This window comes from Cupressus sempervirens, chromosome 9 (assembly GCF_028749045.1).
Source record: "Cupressus sempervirens isolate cs-2001-9-10 chromosome 9, ASM2874904v1, whole genome shotgun sequence".
NCBI lineage: Eukaryota > Viridiplantae > Streptophyta > Pinopsida > Cupressales > Cupressaceae > Cupressus > Cupressus sempervirens.
The window spans coordinates 642,230,836-642,251,332 of NC_143126.1; the positions used below are offsets into that span (position 1 = coordinate 642,230,836).

General features: G+C 35.9%; 1 protein-coding gene across 2 annotated transcripts in view; it reads left to right on the forward strand.

The window, feature by feature from the left end:
* Window positions 1-541: 541 nt before the first annotated feature.
* The window catches only part of LOC149540374 (hsp70 nucleotide exchange factor FES1-like), a 157,079-nt gene continuing 137,123 nt past the window's right edge, over window positions 542-20,497 (forward strand). The window contains exon 1 of one of the 2 annotated variants that reach the window (XM_089801469.1): window positions 542-984. In XM_089801469.1, coding sequence (XP_089657595.1) covers window positions 738-984 — 247 coding nt within the window. In that variant the 5' untranslated portion in view covers window positions 542-737. The remainder of the gene's footprint in view (window positions 985-20,497) is intronic. The other variant, XM_089801468.1, reaches the window with a different exon arrangement.

Genomic DNA, 20,497 nt, shown 5'->3' on the forward strand with positions numbered 1-20,497 from the left:
TATTTTAATTCTTTTTTCTCATTGATGAGTGCTTTGACTTTTAAAGAAGTAATGTTCATTGTAGAGTATTGTTTTCAATTTGAATAATAGATAAAGAAATTTATATATTTTAATAAATATAAACATTAGAAAAGTTAGTCAATCTATTTTAGCTAATAAAAGATTGTCACATTTAATTTTATAATATTTAAATAAGGTACATTATAGTGTATTCATTTAGTTATCATTTTTTTAAAGGCTAGTAATTTTTAGTTTTAAACTGAAAAAACATAAATGATATAGAATGCAAGAAAATAGTTATCAAAGTAGTTGTAGATAATCTAGAAGTTGGTTTTATTGTACATTTGAATTAATTGAGCAATAGTTTTCTAATTAATAGTAAACAAGTATAATTCCATATTCCTCCTTTGAAGCTTCATTCTTGCTTCTCATTAGTAGATACTTATACTATAAAATTATAAACAATATGTAGAATACAATTAATCACACGAATAGTATTCATTTGAAATATATATATATATATATAAACCTTAGAAAATTTAGTCTGAACTAATTAAAAAATCGCCACACTTATTTTGTTACTTTTCTTTTCAAACTGAAATGCATAGATGAAATAGTAGGCAGGAAAATGGCAATCCGAGTTGTCACTCATCTCGAAGTTTCGACCGACGGCGCTGACACGATATAAAACGGATACATTCTCATGTGTAAGACTACTGGCCTTGGTAACAGAGCAAATGATTACGCTCAGTTTAGGAAAATTTACGATCAGAATGACGAAAATGGTTGCATTTCTTGTTAGCTTATCAACGTTTTGCAATTTGGTGTGTGCTTACAATTATAATAAGTCGTTTATTGGGGGATTTGCTTGGGCAACCGCCAAAGATGTGGAAGCTCTGGAGAAGGAAATGGAAATGAAGGAGCAGAAGCGTGCAGTGGAAAATTCTTTCTCTTCTCTCGATCACATGTTGCAGTGGGCCATCGGTAGGTACAATTTTCCGTGAATTCAATGCAATCTTATCATTAATTTTCACTGTATTAGGGTAAATTTACAGTTTAAAAGTTTCTTCAACTGGATACATTGCAAACTAAGAATCAACGTTTGACCGAGCTTTCCAAGCAACATTATAAATATGAAAAATATCTTCGGTTTGGAAATTATAAAAAACACGAAGATGTTTGGGCTTAAATGAATGTATTGAATGAGTTTAAATGTCAAGCTTCAAATATTTATCTTGGTAATTTTTGATGAATAGACCTTTCCATTAATTTATAATATTAAGATACATGTTCACAAATATGTATCTTGGTAATTTTTCGTTTTATTGGGGCAAAAAATCGTTGACAAATAGTGGATATAGGATTTAAATTAATGGAGTGAGCAGCTATGAAAAATAAATTGAACTGCACCATTTGTGCTTTTAGAGAGAATGTTCAAAATTAAATTATGATTCAAGATTTCAATTGCTGAAACAAATTGTAACTATGCATTGATATATGTTGATTTTAACGCAACGAAATTTAATGGCAAATGATAGATCATAAATGGAAATGGAAATCAACCATAAAATATATATAAACTGTAAATAACATGAAAATTTACATGGAAAGATCCTTGTGGAAAAATATTCACATCAAGAAAGACCCAAGCTAGCTTAATAATAAATAAACTACAATCCATCAATTTATCCCTTAACTCTTACAGTACAATGGTGTTCTAAAAAAGAGCAAAACAACCGAGTAATGCTACCATTTCAAGGCATCAAGATATGGGCTAGATGAATACAAGATACCATGAATGGTATGCTAAAACAATGGCCAATACTACACAACCAAAACTAGGCATCCAAATCTTCATGGAGAATCTTACATCTCACCACAACAGTCAACATACTCTTAAAGTAACTTGTCTTATGCACCATCCACCCACTTATTACATCATAAGTTTTGTCTTAACCGCTAAATTGATCAAGATCCTAATTTTGGGCACTCCATGGGAAGATTGACCAAAGATCCAACAATAGAAAACTCTCTTACATCTTTTTATGCATCACCATCTCTACTTGATTTTCAATATCTTCCTTGTTGACTGTGTTATTAGTATGAGACAATGGTAGGAATTCTAAGATTGGGATCCCTCTCTTGAAAGAGCTAGATGATTCACTTCTAAGGTTCTGTGAGGTTGGGTCACAGCCATGTGGGATAGGTCTCAAAAGATAATGTAAAAGTTCATAGAGTAGGCCTTTGCTTGTTCAACTAAAGATAGCTCGAAACAAATTTTAATGGAATCCTGTCTATAGTCTGAGACTGAGTTTTTTAGATTTCGTGGGATAAAATACCAATCTAATTACTAGACTAATTCCAGATTATCAAGAAAATCCAAAAGAAGTGGGTTGCCAGAATCTAAAGGAAACAAATAAGCAAATAGAAACTAAGGACATCAACCACTCAAATACTGAATTTGCAAAAGGAAGGTTCAAATAGACCACATCTAACCATGAAATTACAAATCAGACATCGACAATTCTTAATAATACAATGCAATATCATTGGAAATAACCAATTATAATTTCTCAAAATTCATCACATAGCAAGCTATACCATCCATGCACATATGCAAGATGAATTTTCCCTTCAAAAGACTTCTTAGATTGATCCAACCAATTTATCCACCAAACCAAACTTGTATTCAATAGCTAACACCAATTGGTAAAATCAATTGAGAAAATCCCACAAACACACATGGCTTTTGAATTTTAAATTTTATGAAAATTTGCAAAGTCTGCAAATTTGCACATTGAACATGCCCATTTGTATTCGAAGTTCAAATGAAGAAATTTCAACCCTTATTACATCACAAAATCAAGTTCAAATAGGAACTTCAAACTCAAAATCAGAAATCCCCTAACTAGTTTTGGGCGTGACAAAATAAAAACAACAAATAAACTACTTCGAATCAACTCTAAATTATTTTATATTGATTCAAGCTTCAACAATGTGTTGCATTATTTTTTAACACAAAAAGAGTCCCATTTGACTTCAAATCATGCCCTAAAATTACGGAATGAAGTTTAGTTCAACTAGCAAGTTCTTGGACTTGCCCAAATCTGTTTTAACTGTACTTAAACTGATCTTTGGCTTGTGCATGACTTAGAGAATATGTGAAGACAAAAAATGAAGCATCTAGGAGAAAATTCCTTATCCAAAAATCTGCCATATCAGTAAAAACGTGGCAACTTGAAGCTTTGCCTTATTTTTCCTTACACTGACAAAAATTCAAAATCATGTTTCAAAATTTTCTTTCATCTTCAAAGATTGGTCACTAGGTTTGGTAATGTGTGTTTGAAAGCTTTGACCACCTCTATCACATCATTAATATTAGGCATATAGTTGTAAAACTTGTTCTCGACAACTTCTTGCCGAGGCCAAAAGAAAGTTGGCAACTTCTTGTTGAAAAACTCGATAACTAAAAAAATTGCTTGAATTTAATTAGAAATGATTTTTTTTGCAAAATTCAATGATGAGATGCATTTAATGAGTAGTGAAGAAGTAAACAAAAAAAAGAAGCTAAGTCTAGATTTATTTAAATGTAAATTGGGTAATGGCATCCTCATGTGGAATGTTAATGGTTTGTAGTTTGCTAGTTTGAATCAAAATTAAAATAGCAAATTGTCTTTGTTAAATTATAAGTAAATACCACATTAGAATAGTCTACATTTTCCTCTTGCCCTTCCTAGAAGCTTTAGTAAAAACTATGGAAGGGGCAGGAGGTCTAGTTCTAGGAGTCCGTTGTGGCTATGCTTCCGCCCTCTGTACAATTGGCTGTGACTCGATTTCTATCTTAGATGTTAGAAGGTGTTGGCAATGGTAATGACTCCTCATCATCCTCAACCTCCTCATCCTCCTCAATGTCATCCAATCCCATCACGAATCCACCTGTTCTTCTATAGCCCACCTCTCTAAATCATAGATCTCATCCTCTGTAAACAATGGAGGCTAGTCTTGTGATGTTTAATCACTGTAAGGATCTATCTCATTTGAATCAAGTAGACCAACTAATGTTTCCTCTACCTTCCTTTTGTGCAACCAAAGGTTATATTGCACAAAAACAATGTCATCAAGGCATTTTTGTGCTAACTTGTTTCTTTTCTTTGCATGGATGGATTCGAACAAGACCCAATTGTGCTCTTGAATTGATGGACAACAAGGTTGGCATAAAATTCAAAGGGCAAGTCTTTACAAATTTGGGACATTCCTACCTCAATTTTTCTACGAGACATCTACAAAATAAAATATTGAAGATTTCGAAAGCAAGGTGAAAACATATTTTAATTCTTATCTACTTATCATGCATGCGAAAGACTCCAAAATTCCAATTATCTTGTGGGGTTTGAGTGTTTCTTCCTCTCTTGGCCATGTTTAAAGAGAATAACTTGCCCCTTGCTTTCTAGTGAGAAGAACAAATGAGGTCTTTCACTTTATCAGTCATTATCATCTGCATGCATTTAGTGAGGCCCTCTATGACCTCTCCTTTAGGATCCAAGAAGGATGGTGCGAGGTGAAAATGAGGGTTGAGGAAGTACCTTGTTGCATGAATGGATTGGTGGGGCTGATTTTTACACCCATAGTTCAAAATATTGTTATCAACAACTTATCATTGAGGGCCAAAAAAAGATCGAAAAAATATTAGAGATAAGTCAAAAACTTCTCTGGAAAATATTGGGAACTTATAATATGTTTTTCCAATCCAGATGGAACCTTCTTTGTCCTCTTTTACCTTTTCTCTCACCTCCACATATGTTTTCCCAATAAAAAAATGTGTTTTTCCCTTTTTCAAGACATCGAGTGATAAGTTCGCTATTTATTGCGATAAAATAGAGAAATATTGCCGAAATTTTACGTAGCTCTCTGCGACATTTTGAAACTTCCTTGTGATGACTTATCCGAGATAAGTTGACGTTACTTATTTGGAGCCCAAAAATATTGTGATAAGTAGACTTATCACAGATATATTTGAGATATTTTGAACTATGGTTCCACCTACTATCATAATTTCCCATATGAGGTCAAATTTGAGGTTGCCCCCTTTAAGTAATTTTTGATAGCCTCCTTGGCCCTATCTATGGTCTCATAAAGATACACTATTGGGGTTTGATCCCCATTTACCAAGTGGATATCTCTAGCCAAGGGCTTTGACACCTACAATTGATAAGTACAAAAAGATTAATCATTAAAGTTACAAATTAATAATGAAAGATTTGAATAAAAAAAAATTAATATTCAAGTTTTCAAGTCGCCGTCACAATCTCTATAGCTCTTTATGCAAATTGGTTTTCGAAGACAGTGAATGCAACACTCTCTCTATCATTTTGAGTAACTCAAGTCTATCCATGCTTGACTTACAAAGATTTTCTCTAAAGTCGTTAAAGAAGAATACTTTACAAGGTTAAGAAAATTGTTGCAAACCTTATGATTTCCCCTCTTACCATCTCCTTCCCTTGGGTGTGTTCTCTTATCAAGCGAAGGACATAAGAGTGATTGTAGATGTATTCCGTGATCTTCCTTTTCCTATGTTCTAAAAGTTCAAGGACATCTGTTGCACAAGGTTCCCAAAAAGGTGTACTATATTTGTCTTGGAGCTACCAACTGACACATGCTGTCACATTATTAGTTATCATTGGCACTACATTATCAATTACCACCTCCATTGCTGTTAATTTTCGGGATCACTGCAAATGTACTAAGCACTGCATGGATGTGGTATGTGTTTTCCAACTGCAGCCTCCCCTTATATTTATAAGAGGCTGAGAGAATAGACATCTCCCATGAAGGGATATGTCTATTCATTATCATAATTAAAATCTTTTATATATATATATATATATATATATATATCTTTTCGATTAGAATAGTATAAAAACTGATTACAATAGGTTCATCATGAATTGTTTAGCATAGAGAAAAAAAAAAACTTCCAGAGTAATATACTTTAAATCTACAAGATCAATACTGTACATGACTTACAGAGTAGTCAACCCATTTAATCCACCTGCAAAAGTAGCTAAACGAATTCAGATTTACAATGTTTATCAAAAAACTTACTTAAGGCTGATTATCAAATTCAAAGCATGCCATTCATTTGTAGTCAGACCCCATCCATTATTAGAATCCAGTGCTTGCAAGAAAGCTGCATCAAACTGTTCATCATTCCATCTTGCTAAAACATAATCATTAGTCAGCTTAGTCTCTTCACCATTAGTAACACTTGGAATAGGCTACTGGGTACTAGTAGAAATGTGCAGATCCTCCATCATTCTTTAAATTTTCTTAATATCATTCGGGTTCATCATATCTTTCAACTGATCAAGATATTGGAAAGCCTTGATCTCATCTTTATGAACTAGCATGCCATCCTTGACTGGTATCATAAATTGAACTAGAAATTTCCAAAGAAAGTGACACTTGAGATATAATGGAAAAATGTGTGAGTTTATGAGTAAACTTAGTAAGTCTGTAACAACCACTTTTCCCATGTCTTAACTAGCAACAAACATATAAAAGAAATACAGTTATTACTTCATATTCATAGAAAAATAGTTATATCAGTTATGCTCATGCTCATGTGATTAACGGTTACAATCACTTAAATGGAAATCTCATAAGTAACAATTGAAGATACCATCAATGAATTTATCAAGGAATTTAAAATCTACATACTGTAGAATTCAAAACAAAAAATTGTCTAGGGATGCTTTTGCAAAAACCCAGGTTACTCCATAAAATACCTTTTAAGGAACAAATAACTATACTACTTTATTGTAATAACAAATACCAATATGTCATCTATGGCATCAAATACCACTGGATCATTTAGGGCATCACATACCATTGTATCAATTAGGGCATCAATTACCATTGGATCATTTAGGGCATCACATACCACTGTTTCCTCCACAGTTAAACCCAAAGCTTGCAACCCCATTTGCAAAACCTTCACCAAGTGTTGTGCCTTATGAACCATTCATTAGAAAGCCCCTTAAGCTCATCAATTGATAAGTAGGACATGATTTCCACAGTTAGTCAAATTGTGATGTGAATATCAGGATTTAACTGTGTGATTTTGAGTCAAACTCGATGACCCATGTTTCATGAGTAGTGATTCAACATGAATCCATCTCTCATGAGAATAAATGGAACACTTAGCACTCATTGGATCTAGGTGATGCTCACAGGGGTGAAGCACCGGGACTTCCCGGGAGGTCACCCATCCCAGTACTACTCCAGCCTGAGCGCGCTTAACTACGGAGTTTCCTCCACAGTTAAACCCAAAGCTTGCAACCCCATTTGCAAAACCTTCACCAAGTGTTGTGCCTTATGAACCATTCATTAGAAAGCCCCTTAAGCTCATCAATTGATAAGTAGGACATGATTTCCACAGCTAGTCAAATTGTGATGTGAGTATCAGGATTTAACTGTGTGATTTTGAGTCAAACTCGATGACCCATGTTTCATGAGTAGTGATTCAACATGAATCCATCTCTCATGAGAATAAATGGAACACTTAGCACTCATTGGATCTAGGTGATGCTCACAGGGGTGAAGCACCGGGACTTCCCGGGAGGTCACCCATCCCAGTACTACTCCAGCCTGAGCGCGCTTAACTACGGAGTTTCCTCCACAGTTAAACCCAAAGCTTGCAACCCCATTTGCAAAACCTTCACCAAGTGTTGTGCCTTATGAACCATTCATTAGAAAGCCCCTTAAGCTCATCAATTGATAAGTAGGACATGATTTCCACAGCTAGTCAAATTGTGATGTGAATATCAGGATTTAACTGTGTGATTTTGAGTCAAACTCGATGACCCATGTTTCATGAGTAGTGATTCAACATGAATCCATCTCTCATGAGAATAAATGGAACACTTAGCACTCATTGGATCTAGGTGATGCTCACAGGGGTGAAGCACCGGGACTTCCTGGGAGGTCACCCATCCCAGTACTACTCCAGCCTGAGCGCGCTTAACTACGGAGTTTCCTCCACAGTTAAACCCAAAGCTTGCAACCCCATTTGTAAAACCTTCACCAAGTGTTGTGCCTTATGAACCATTCATTAGAAAGCCCCTTAAGCTCATCAATTGATAAGTAGGACATGATTTCCACAGCTAGTCAAATTGTGATGTGAATATCAGGATTTAACTGTGTGATTTTGAGTCAAACTCGACGACCCATGTTTCATGAGTAGTGATTCAACATGAATCCATCTCTCATGAGAATAAATGGAACACTTAGCACTCATTGGATCTAGGTGATGCTCACAGGGGTGAAGCACCGGGACTTCCCGGGAGGTCACCCATCCCAGTACTACTCCAGCCTGAGCGCGCTTAACTACGGAGTTTCCTCCACAGTTAAACCCAAAGCTTGCAACCCCATTTGCAAAACCTTCACCAAGTGTTGTGCCTTATGAACCATTCATTAGAAAGCCCCTTAAGCTCATCAATTGATAAGTAGGACATGATTTCCACAGCTAGTCAAATTGTGATGTGAATATCAGGATTTAACTGTGTGATTTTGAGTCAAACTCGATGACCCATGTTTCATGAGTAGTGATTCAACATGAATCCATCTCTCATGAGAATAAATGGAACACTTAGCACTCATTGGATCTAGGTGATGCTCACAGGGGTGAAGCACCGAGACTTCCTGGGAGGTCACCCATCCCAGTACTACTCCAGCCTGAGCGCGCTTAACTACGGAGTTTCCTCCACAGTTAAACCCAAAGCTTGCAACCCCATTTGCAAAACCTTCACCAAGTGTTGTGCCTTATGAACCATTCATTAGAAAGCCCCTTAAGCTCATCAATTGATAAGTAGGACATGATTTCCACAACTAGTCAAATTGTGATGTGAATATCAGGATTTAACTGTGTGATTTTGAGTCAAACTCGATGACCCATGTTTCATGAGTAGTGATTCAACATGAATCCATCTCTCATGAGAATAAATGGAACACTTAGCACTCATTGGATCTAGGTGATGCTCACAGGGGTGAAGCACCGGGACTTCCCGGGAGGTCACCCATCCCAGTACTACTCCAGCCTGAGCGCGCTTAACTACGGAGTTTCCTCCACAGTTAAACCCAAAGCTTGCAACCCCATTTGCAAAACCTTCACCAAGTGTTGTGCCTTATGAACCATTCATTAGAAAGCCCCTTAAGCTCATCAATTGATAAGTAGGACATGATTTCCACAGCTAGTCAAATTGTGATGTGAGTATCAGGATTTAACTGTGTGATTTTGAGTCAAACTCGATGACCCATGTTTCATGAGTAGTGATTCAACATGAATCCATCTCTCATGAGAATAAATGGAACACTTAGCACTCATTGGATCTAGGTGATGCTCACAGGGGTGAAGCACCGGGACTTCTCGGGAGGTCACCCATCCCAGTACTACTCCAGCCTAAGCACGCTTAACTACGGAGTTTCCTCCACAGTTAAACCCAAAGCTTGCAAACCCATTTGCAAAACCTTCACCAAGTGTTGTGCCTTATGAACCATTCATTAGAAAGCCCCTTAAGCTCATCAATTGATAAGTAGGACATGATTTCCACAGATAGTCAAATTGTGATGTGAATATCAGGATTTAACTGTGTGATTTTGAGTCAAACTCGATGACCCATGTTTCATGAGTAGTGATTCAACATGAATCCATCTCTCATGAGAATAAATGGAACACTTAGCACTCATTGGATCTAGGTGATGCTCACAGGGGTGAAGCACCGGGACTTCCCGGGAGGTCACCCATCCCAGTACAATGATATATATCAAATCCATTTTATCTACTTACTTGAATAAACATCACAAAAGTAAAAATGTTTGTTATCAAAAAATGTTTGAATGCTTAATTTATCTTTGTTTGATGCATGTCCTGACATCTTGTGGAGAGCGGAAACATTGTTAGGGGCTTAACCTCCCAACTACGGACCTTAAACTCATCCCCACACTTTCTCTAACTAGAAAGACCCTCCCTACTTGGATTAGACATGGAACACCTTGTCAGTCATTGAGCATCCTGGTACCTAATCACACCACTCGTCTTGACAACAAAGAATGAATTGGACATGCATGAGCTATTTAATATTTCAATTCAATGAATCTCTTCCGATTCTGGTTTCTTGTTCTTGCAGATTTTCTTTCACCTATTCACCCTCTATCTTGGCCATCGAGCTGGGTGAGTCCTAGGTGTTAAATCTTAGAGTAATTCCACTATGCTGAACTTCAGTTGGAGAAAAGAATAATATATTTTTCTTTACTGTCATAAAGCAATTCTTATGACCTGAGAACTTCTTCTTATGACCTTACAAGGAAATAGATTGAACATGAAAATCCGACTGAAGACAAGAGGCGTCTTGACAAAACAAATACATTTCGTTCAGTCTAAATCAGGAATAGATGGGTTCATTGAATATACTAATCAATATTCAGTCAACAATGAGGCACCGAATTACTTCTGCAATTTTAATGCATACAACAACAATGAAAATTGAGAAATTGACCATGTAACCTGATCAAATTACGTATGAAGCTCGTCTTGATTTCCGTACAGACATCTCTTTGAAATATGTCTCTCTATGTAGAGCTCAATCAGGTAGGACTATGACTTGGACTGTCCTCAAGCAGAATGTAGTAAATAGAATATGATGCGGAAGAAATGAAGTAGAGGTAGTAATGCAGAACCTCCCCTTTTTTTGCTCTCTTGACTTGTATATAAAGGAAGGCATTCGAAAATAATAATGGCTTCCAAGAAGCTGTGACTCTTGCAGTTATAAAAAGAAGAAGAATTGTCTTCTTGAATCACCAATCAAAATGCCAAGTGTACATTCTCGCTTCTTATAAGGAAGTAAATAAATATGGAAGAGAACTGGAAGGTTACTTATTCAAAAATAATAATTTATAAAGTTATATATATATATATATTTGCACATATATATATTATTATGATGGCATCATATTTAATATTGATCGACGGTTGTACCTACTAAGTTATGCACATCTAAATACGTGTATCACTTGGAAGATTATTTATCTCCATATCTTCTTCAGGTGCACTCATATTTAGATATACATAGATAAAAGTTTGTATAAATTAATACTATGGTGTCACCTTATTTTTATATCTATGTGCATGTACATATATATGTATTATATTGAAGTGATGAGCATGTCAATCATAAAACCATTAAAGGTATGTACTTTGATTAAGTTAAAAGGTTAAAATGTTTTAAAGATTATCCAATAGCTCATGCATGTTCGATGATTGTATTCTGTTATACAAGTCGCTAGGTCCTTAACCATAGTGATTCAAGATTCATATCTATTTGCTCAGTGATGGTGATGCCCCTGTGCCCAATTCTTTTTTGACAAAGCTTTCACCCCTTTGACGTGCTCCCTACAAGGAAATTCTCCATGGTTAAACTATATTACCATAACAAGTTATTATTCATAAATGATCGTAACGACTAACAACCTTTTTAATTCCTATGAATTCATGATAAATAACCATCTGCAATAGCTTTAAAATATCATCATAATGGTTAACTAGCATGTCATCTTTATATGAAATTATAACGATTAACCATCTTACCATTTCATGTAATTATAACAAATTTCAACTATCAACTGACTTCACGTGAAACCTCAACTTCTATATGGACATTTTAAATTGGGTCAAAAATTGGAATGTAACAAAGTCCTCTATCCTTTTGCTGAAATACCTGTTCATTTCTCGCTTTCCAAAGGAACCATAAAATCTCACATGTAAGAACAGACTAAAAAGAGTTAAGCCTAGAATCAAAAACTTAAACATATCTAGCTAAAATTTCACTCCAAGAAAGACCTAGTTTTGAATTCCATACAATAGGATTACCCCAAAAAATTGACCAGATCATGATAGCAAAATCACAGTGAAAAAAAGGATGTTCAAAAGACTCAATTGCATCACAGACTTTGCAATGGCTAGGAATGAGACCTAAAGACTCCAAATTATTTCCTAAAGCAATTTTTTTTAGTAATGAAAGCCATCTAAAACATAATATTTTGGGTTCCACTTTTCACTGCCAAAAGTACTGAAAAAAGAAAGACCATTCAGAAAAGGGGGAACACAATCCCCACCCTTGGATCACTCTTTGAAAGATTTCTAGATCAGACACAAGCATATTATATAACTGTTTTACTATTACTTCACTAATCATTGTTACATCACTCTACATCAATTGTTTGAAAAAACTGCCAGAATCAATAGCCTTTGAGAAATTACATGTACCAAGTGCCTTGCAAATTAGTGTATAGGTTTTCTTCTGAGTTTGTGTGACACCATATCTAACTCTAATTTCATTCCAAGTACCCATCCGGTTGTCAATCATTAAATCATTGATTAAAGACACACCCAACACATTCTAATTTTTGCTGAATAACTCTGTGTAAGTGCCAAAGGTTTTCCATTTAAATACAATCCCCACCAAATTGATCTATCTGAGACAACATACGATGGAGAAGAATCAACCACCTTTTTAACTGGTAAGAATATCCGTGAATGGGTCCAAGCCTTCCACAGGGTAGCAAAAACATTTGAACCAAAATCCTTGATTTTAAAATCACTTGATAGTATATCACAGAATGGAATGTTCATCCAACTTTTTCCTTTGGAGATGATAGAACATTGAATGTTATTTATAATTAGAACTTTCCAAGGTTCATTACCATATATGGCCTTAAGAATCCACTTAGAAGCAGGGGCAATAGCATGATTTTTTAAGTCCTTCAAACCCAATCCACCACACTGTTTGGGTTTATAGCACCACTGCCAATTCACACAATGTCATTTTTTGTTCCCCATCCCATCAGACCACAGAAAGTCTCTCAATTTTTTTTCAATTTTATCCATTTGTTGATTAGTCATCAACCAAGTAGAAGCAAAGTAGAGGTGATGAGATGACAAAGCTCTTTGCACAAGTTGATCTTATAAAGCTAGACAAAAGTTGCAGAAGAATGTTGTTTTTTTTGTCTTTTTTAGAATAAAGGTATTACAACGAATAAATAACAATAATTGATAAAATAGAAGTGATAGAAATCATATGCAACAATACATACTAATTTGGAAATGATTTTAGAACCGTACTAGCAGAGTCTGATTTATTTTAGAATAGTACCAATACAGATGTACTTCAAACAAGGTTGCTACCAGCTAAAGATGGGAACCAACTACAGCTAAACAAGTTCAAATGATAAAGCCCAAGCTGCTGCAATAAAACAAATCCAGTCTGCTGCAAATAAACACCCCACAATTCCTCATGTGAGCTGCTATAAGAAAACGCTAGGTTGAACCAAAGTTGCCGCCTTCCCTAAAAATCCACTGCTTGCAAAGTGACTGCAATACTAGAAATTGATCCTCTACCTTGATCAAATTGTATGCATGAAAACCTTCGAATTTGATCTTGTTGAGGGCTACATCCCAACAAATTTTCTCTCAGCACTAGGGTTTGCATCCTAGGTGAGGAATGCTATTCCAAAGCAATGGCATCCAAATGGGTTGACAAAATGATGAAAGATACCCACCTTTAGGTTACCATCTCCTTATATCCCCTCTCCAAGGAAACCGAACCCTAAAAGAACCCTAAAGTGGATTTCGTTTGAACTTTATAATATAACATTATTTCCTCAATAAAGGCGTCCAAATAGAAGGAAATTGTTACTTTATTAATGATAAATAGCTCCAAGCATCAAATAAGTCCCGACAAGTGATAATCAAATAGTAGAGACTGAGCTCTTTCCAACGAGCTTTTACACATAGGCAAATCGATCCAAATGGAGCCAGAAAACTCCTTATTACTCCAAAATGGCTAAACACTTAGCCTTATTTAAATTATTAAAATGCTAACTTAGGAGAATATTTAAATATATCAAAATGTTTCCCAAGTAGCCAAGGAACAACCCAAACACCTCTAAAACATGAAACTGAGTTTGTCACCTGCCTGTGATTGATGCCAGACAACCTGGGCCAATTGGTAGTCTCACCCTCAAATCTAGAAATACTCCTAAAAAATAGGGAACACACTTGAATCTCCTAAAATTGAGACTAGGGGGTGATCTCATAGAACCTTAACTCTGAAAACGTCATCACCTCCTAAAAGGTAGGAATGTCCTCTTACAATCAAGGAATTGCCTCCTAAAATCAAGGAATTGCTCTTAACTGATCTACTACTACTTGTAATACCAAATCCAGACATTGAAAACCCTGACCGAGTCCCTGATCACCACTGCTAGCCTACAAGATTCCATAATAGGCTAACTCTCATGTGATTGCTAGATAGAGCTAAATAGGGGACATGACAAAATAGGGCTAGTAAGATTGCCATTCACATCTATGACAGTGGAAGAATCCTTAAACAACACCTTTATCCATCTGCAAAAGTATTCAAGAAGCCCAAAAGCTTGCAACATTCCAATAACAAAAGGCCATTCAATTCCATCATAGGCTTTTTCAAAATCAAGTAAGACCACAGCCACATTCTGATTGCTCTTCTTAGCCTAAAGCATTGCTTCCCGACTTGTTATTAAATTTTCCAATATATACCTGCCCTTAATCAAACCTGTTTGTGTAACTGAAATAAACCTATTGAGCAAGTTCTCAATTCTTTCAGCTAGCAACTTCGCAATAATCTTATAAGAGATATTCAATAATGTTATTGGCCGCCAGTTCTTGATTTCAGCGCTGTCACCATTTTTTGGAATCAATTTGATCAGGCCTTTATGAATGCTTCTACCCAAGGATCCTCTAATGAATGAGTCTTCATAGAGTGCCAACAAATTATTGGATATCCAATCTATATTGGTTTTGTAGAATTCAACAAGAAGACCATCACATCTTGGTGATTTTTCATGAGTTAATAGCCCATTTAACTTCTTCTAGAGAAACAGGATTATTTAATCTGCTATTGTCTTCTTCTAAAACTTTTCTGGGAATCAGTTGAAGACACTTGTCAAGTGCCTCATAATTAGCATTAGACATCTCAGATGAGAAAAGCTGAGAGTAATACTCAAAGAAGGCTGACTGCATTATATCTGGTCCGAAGAATTTCCACCATTAATGAGAATGTTCTCAATGAATTCCCTTTTATTCTTCGCCTTGATAATATTGAAGAAATATTTAGACCCCCTACTTCTAGACTTCAATTCAGTTTGGATCTAGCTCTCTGACCTTGGATCTTACAGATTTGAATCTTCCTTAAGGAGTTTTTAGTCTTAATCAAAGCAGCTTCTAACTTCAAATCCTGAATTCAGACCTGAAGGTCTTTCTCTAGCAGATTAAGATTAGCCTGTGCCCTAGTTTCTTTAGCATTTAAATCCATACTTTTTTTTTTAACCAATGATTTGAAATTTGTTTTGCCAGACTTCAACTAGTCCTTCCCACATTTCTCTTGGTTGAATGTCACCACTAACCAACTTATAAAGAACAGTGACCTGCTGGAGTGCACCCATTATATCCTGGTCTTTGAGAAGATAAAGATTAAGTTTAAAGAGCTTGTTAGTATTCACCCTAGAATTTGTAGTCTCATATTGCAACCCAATCCTTGCAAAGATGGGGGATTAATGATCTGAGAGAGAAGCAGGAGTAACTAAGATAGGTGAGTGTCCAGGTTCAGCATAAAAACAGAGAAGAGCAAAGTTTGCATAGATTCTATCAAGTCTACAATAAACCCTTTGAGAGCCCTTTTGATTATTGCACCCAAGTGTACCAAATATACTGAAATTCAGATTTTCTTTTTTCTAAAGGATCTAAAACATTAAACTTCCTCTTAAGTTTGTTCCAAAAGAATAACTCATTGCCTTTCCAAGTGAAGGAGTTGCCTCCTATTTTATCCTCTCTATGTTCCACCATATTAAAATCACTAATAAAGATCCACCGGGTATTAGGCAAATTAGCTGTAGCCCATTCCCATAGTGCTGCTCTGTCTCTATAATCATTAGGTGCATAGAAGATACACAGCCCAAAACTTTGACCATCTTTACTAAAAACAATCCACAATGACCTATGACAAGGAGAGACTCCTTTGTTCACAATATAATCAACCCAATTAGGTCCCACAAGAATAGCGACTCCCCCTCTCCCTCTTTCATGGTTGGAGTAGAATGTAGTGTCTTGATCCCAAAGCATTTTAAGGATAGTGTGAGCCTGAAATCCAACTACTTTAATCTCTTGTAAACATATGAAATCTTTTTGTATAAGCTTACTGCACCATCTTCTAATAATGTATTTTCTATCATTCATCTCCAACCCTCTAACATTCCAGCTATGGACATTGATCATGCTAATGATTTTTAGAATTGTTCTTATCATTGTTATAAAGTCTGTTAAAGCAATCAGTGATATCTCTCTGTCTATTTTTATAACCATTAGAATTGGTTAATAATTGGTTATCATTCCCCTTTCTTTTCTTGTTCCTTTTATTGATGACTTCAACAAAAGGGGGCTTAGTTCTGTTTTTGTCTGGAGAAATTTCCATCCCTAAAGACTTCGAACCATTTAATTGCATATTCTTACCATTCAGAGAGTGATTGGCAATCTTAACTAGCTCTGCCCTCTCAGCTAGAGAATTAAGAGCAAGTTGTTGGGCATTAAGTTTGGTCGGGGTTTCAACCAATGACGCAACACTATCTTTTTTGACAAAAAATGGATTTTATCCGGTTAGAGGCACTTGGGATGATCTTAGAATTAGGGATGGGATCATTAGTAGGAGTTAACTCAGAATCATAAAGAGGGTTGACAATAGTGTCAAATTCCTTTTCTAAAACAGAATGAGAAATTTTATTTTTATCAATCTCCATAGGCTTATCCATCCCTAGAATACTATCAAAAACATTTGAGGATGGTGCAAAGGGTTTCTTTGTACCAGAACTAGATGCTTTTTGAGCATTATCTTTAGAAATCTCAAAGTTAGCTGTTTGAGGTCTAGATAAATCTAGATAGTCCTTTCTTGCACGTCCATTCTTTTTACAATGAAAACTCCATTCTTTTTACAATGAAAACAAGCATCTAGATTACCAAGTTGGGAGATTTTCCATGAAAAAACTTTAGAGTCAATAGTAAGAGAAATATTATAGGGGAATACAATTCTAGGTTCAAGAGCAATCAAAACCCTAGCATTTAAATGTGGAAGGGTAGTCTTAGATTGTTCTATCTGCAAAACCAAGCCAATAGACTTCAATAACTGGTGAATATAAGGCCAAAATTCAACATTCAAATTCTCAATTTCTACCCAATTTGGTGAAGCCCTAGCAAAAACTTCTTCTACATTCCCAGTTGACAACCATGGAAAGACTCTAAATAGAGATTTATCCACATTCCATTTTTTTTGTTAAGGATTCTTTCTTGCATACTATGAGTCTTAACAAATACAACAAAGAGCCCTTTTTGAACCATTCTACAAAATGTAACATGAATCTCAAGTTTCTTACCCCAAACATCTACAACCCATTCATCAAAAAAATTTCGGAAAGGTAAGAACCCTTTATCCAAGCAAGCAAAGAAAACTGCAATATTTTTTAATCGAGATTGTTCTGTTCTAATAGCTCGTACCATATCCTCATTCGGCAATAGAGAAAGGGTCCTCAGATCATGGGGCGGGAGCTTACCTTCCTCCTTTCGTCCACCGACACCAGCTTTAGTATTTCCTCTATCCCTGAGTCTATCTCCATTAGCTGAAGGTCTGTCGTTTCGGTTTCCATTTTCAGCGATTTTGCAGATCTTACTAGAAAAGAAAGCCGACGAAAGGCAATATTATAATATCTCTTAATATAATATTATATATATAAGTTTATATATATCTCATATATACACATCTTGATGTAATTATTCCAAGTAAAGCTACGAAACATCAACACTCCCTCTGAGCCAGGGAGGATAAAACAAATGACAGATATTTTACCATTAGTAATATTAGGAATGACAATTTTTTAAGAACATCTTTGAGCAGAAGATCTCCACTATTGTGATATCACATTTGATATCATGAGTATTGGTCTCCTAGAATATTGACATTCGATATTCACCAAGTACTCAAAAGGTTTTGATATCACATATGATATTATGGGTATTGGTTTCCAAGAATATCGACATTCGATATTCACCAAGTACACAAAAAGTTTTGATATCACATTTGGTATCATGAGTATTGGGCTTCCGAAATATTAACACTTGATATCATGAGTATTGGTCTTCCAGAATATTAATAATAGTCACTCTTTCAGTAATGGCCTTCTTGAATGTCGAGTTGCAAGATATTCATGAAGCATTGTGAGTACTAGATGGTGTCCAAAACATCAAGTCACATGAGATTCACCAAGTACTTTGTGTAGTGGCCTCCCAAAACATCAATTTGCATAACATTCACCATGTACTCAAATTTATTATAACGTATATGCACATCCATTCTCATGACGCGTACCATGCAAAGTATAATCTATCATGATCTGCATAGACATCGTAAGATATCCATTATAATAGAAAATTAAGTTATTGTAAGATCGTCACTTTTCAATAACTTTTGCTAATACAAGTGATGATTATTTGGAAGTCGTCACCTCCTCATGATGTACACAGGGGGTAGGCCCATTAAATTATGTAGTCATACGCATGATACCAAATGTTTATATGAAGTCAAAACTCCCTCTGATTCTAATATGATCAAGATTTTCTAAAAAAACAACTGAAACATTTTCTCGATCCACTCCTTCAGACAAATGTGTCAGACTCCTTCTGAACATCAATCTCTTCTAAGCTTCTTTACCTTTGAAGAAGTGTCAGACTCCTTGAAAGATCCTTGATGGATCTCTTCTGCTGATCTGCTGTAATTTTATATTTTTAAATCTGTTTCCTTGTTTATTTATGTTTTCTTGTAGAACTAGACAGAAGTGCATAAAGGTTTGTTTGTTTTTGATGGTTTTATAACATAGAAACGAATAGGGAACAACAACCATGAAACAAGACTGAAATAAATAAGGTATTCAGTAAAAATCAGAATTATTGCAAATCGTATGAGGTAGATTTGTCTAAATTATAGAGCCAAGCAATAAATCCTATACATTTCCCAAAGCTCACATACAAATTTGATGTCAAACTGGAAGGTGAAGATTGTTCTCGAATCCAGCATACATTTGGAGATGAATACAAGCAATACTCTATGCACCACGTGGTGTATCTGCTGCAAATGGCGTCCCACAGGCTGTAATGAACCACGTCCCAACTGGGAAGATGATATGCCACGCTGAAACCCCAATAATAATTGATGTCTCTGTCCTTAATCACCACGCACAATGCCTAAGAGATTCGGTGCCAAAGATTGCTGAGGGCTACGTCCTAGCCAATCACTAACCTGGGGTTTGCGTCCCAGACTAGAAATCGCCCATTCAGAGAAAATTCATAAACAAGTTGTCAAATATGCAAAAGATGATCTTAGAATGAAGTTTCTATCTCCTTATAACCCCTCTCAATTGCAAATTGAACCCTAAGTGTCTCCAAGTGGCGTTGGGTAGTGAAAGTGTTATAATTTCTTATTTTAAAGTGGTCATGTTACTAGAAAATAACCTTTTTCCTCATAGACAGAAATCTATTCACTGAATTGCCCTGAGACCAAGGAGAAAGATTTAGAGAATTTTGAGACCTTTCCAACGAGCTATCACACCATAGGATGCACATCCAGATGAGGCCAAAATCCCCTTATTACTCCAAAATGGCTAACTTAGCCTTATTTAATTATTAAACGCTAACTTAGAAAATATTAAAAATATAACCCAAATAGCCACAAAATGCCCAACTGACATCACAAACCATAAAATCATCGTGTCACCTGTCTGTGACTGAAGTCGAAAATCAAGGATCCACTAATAGTCTCATCCCTAAAATCTAGGGATGCTCCTAAAATTTAGGAAACAAGCCCTATCCCTCTAAAATTGAACCCAAAGAGTAATCTCATGGACACCCAACCCTGGGCAAGATCATACCTCCTACAAAGTAGGAATTGCCTCTTAAAAACAAGGAACGTCTCCCAACTAATCAATAACTGCCAGAACATCAAGTCCCCAACACTGAATAACCATACTGGGTCTGTATCCAACCCTATCAGCCTACAAGACCCCATAATAAGCTGACTCACATGTCTCTGCTAGACTGAGCTAAAAGAAGGGACATGAAAGTCCTCCCCTCTCGGAGATGCTTGCCCACAAGCAACACAACACTAATCCTCCACTATCCCAAGCAATCCAAATACAGAGCACTGATTGACCCCAAACCTGAAGTGTCTCGTCAGGACAAACATACTCCCCACTGTAAGGTGTAGAAGTGAAGTAGATCACATCGTCACAGTAGAGTATCCACCCCTGAATACCCTCGCGCCCAAGAATCCAAACAAATGGCCATCCTGTCCTCCTGTCAAAATTCAGACCA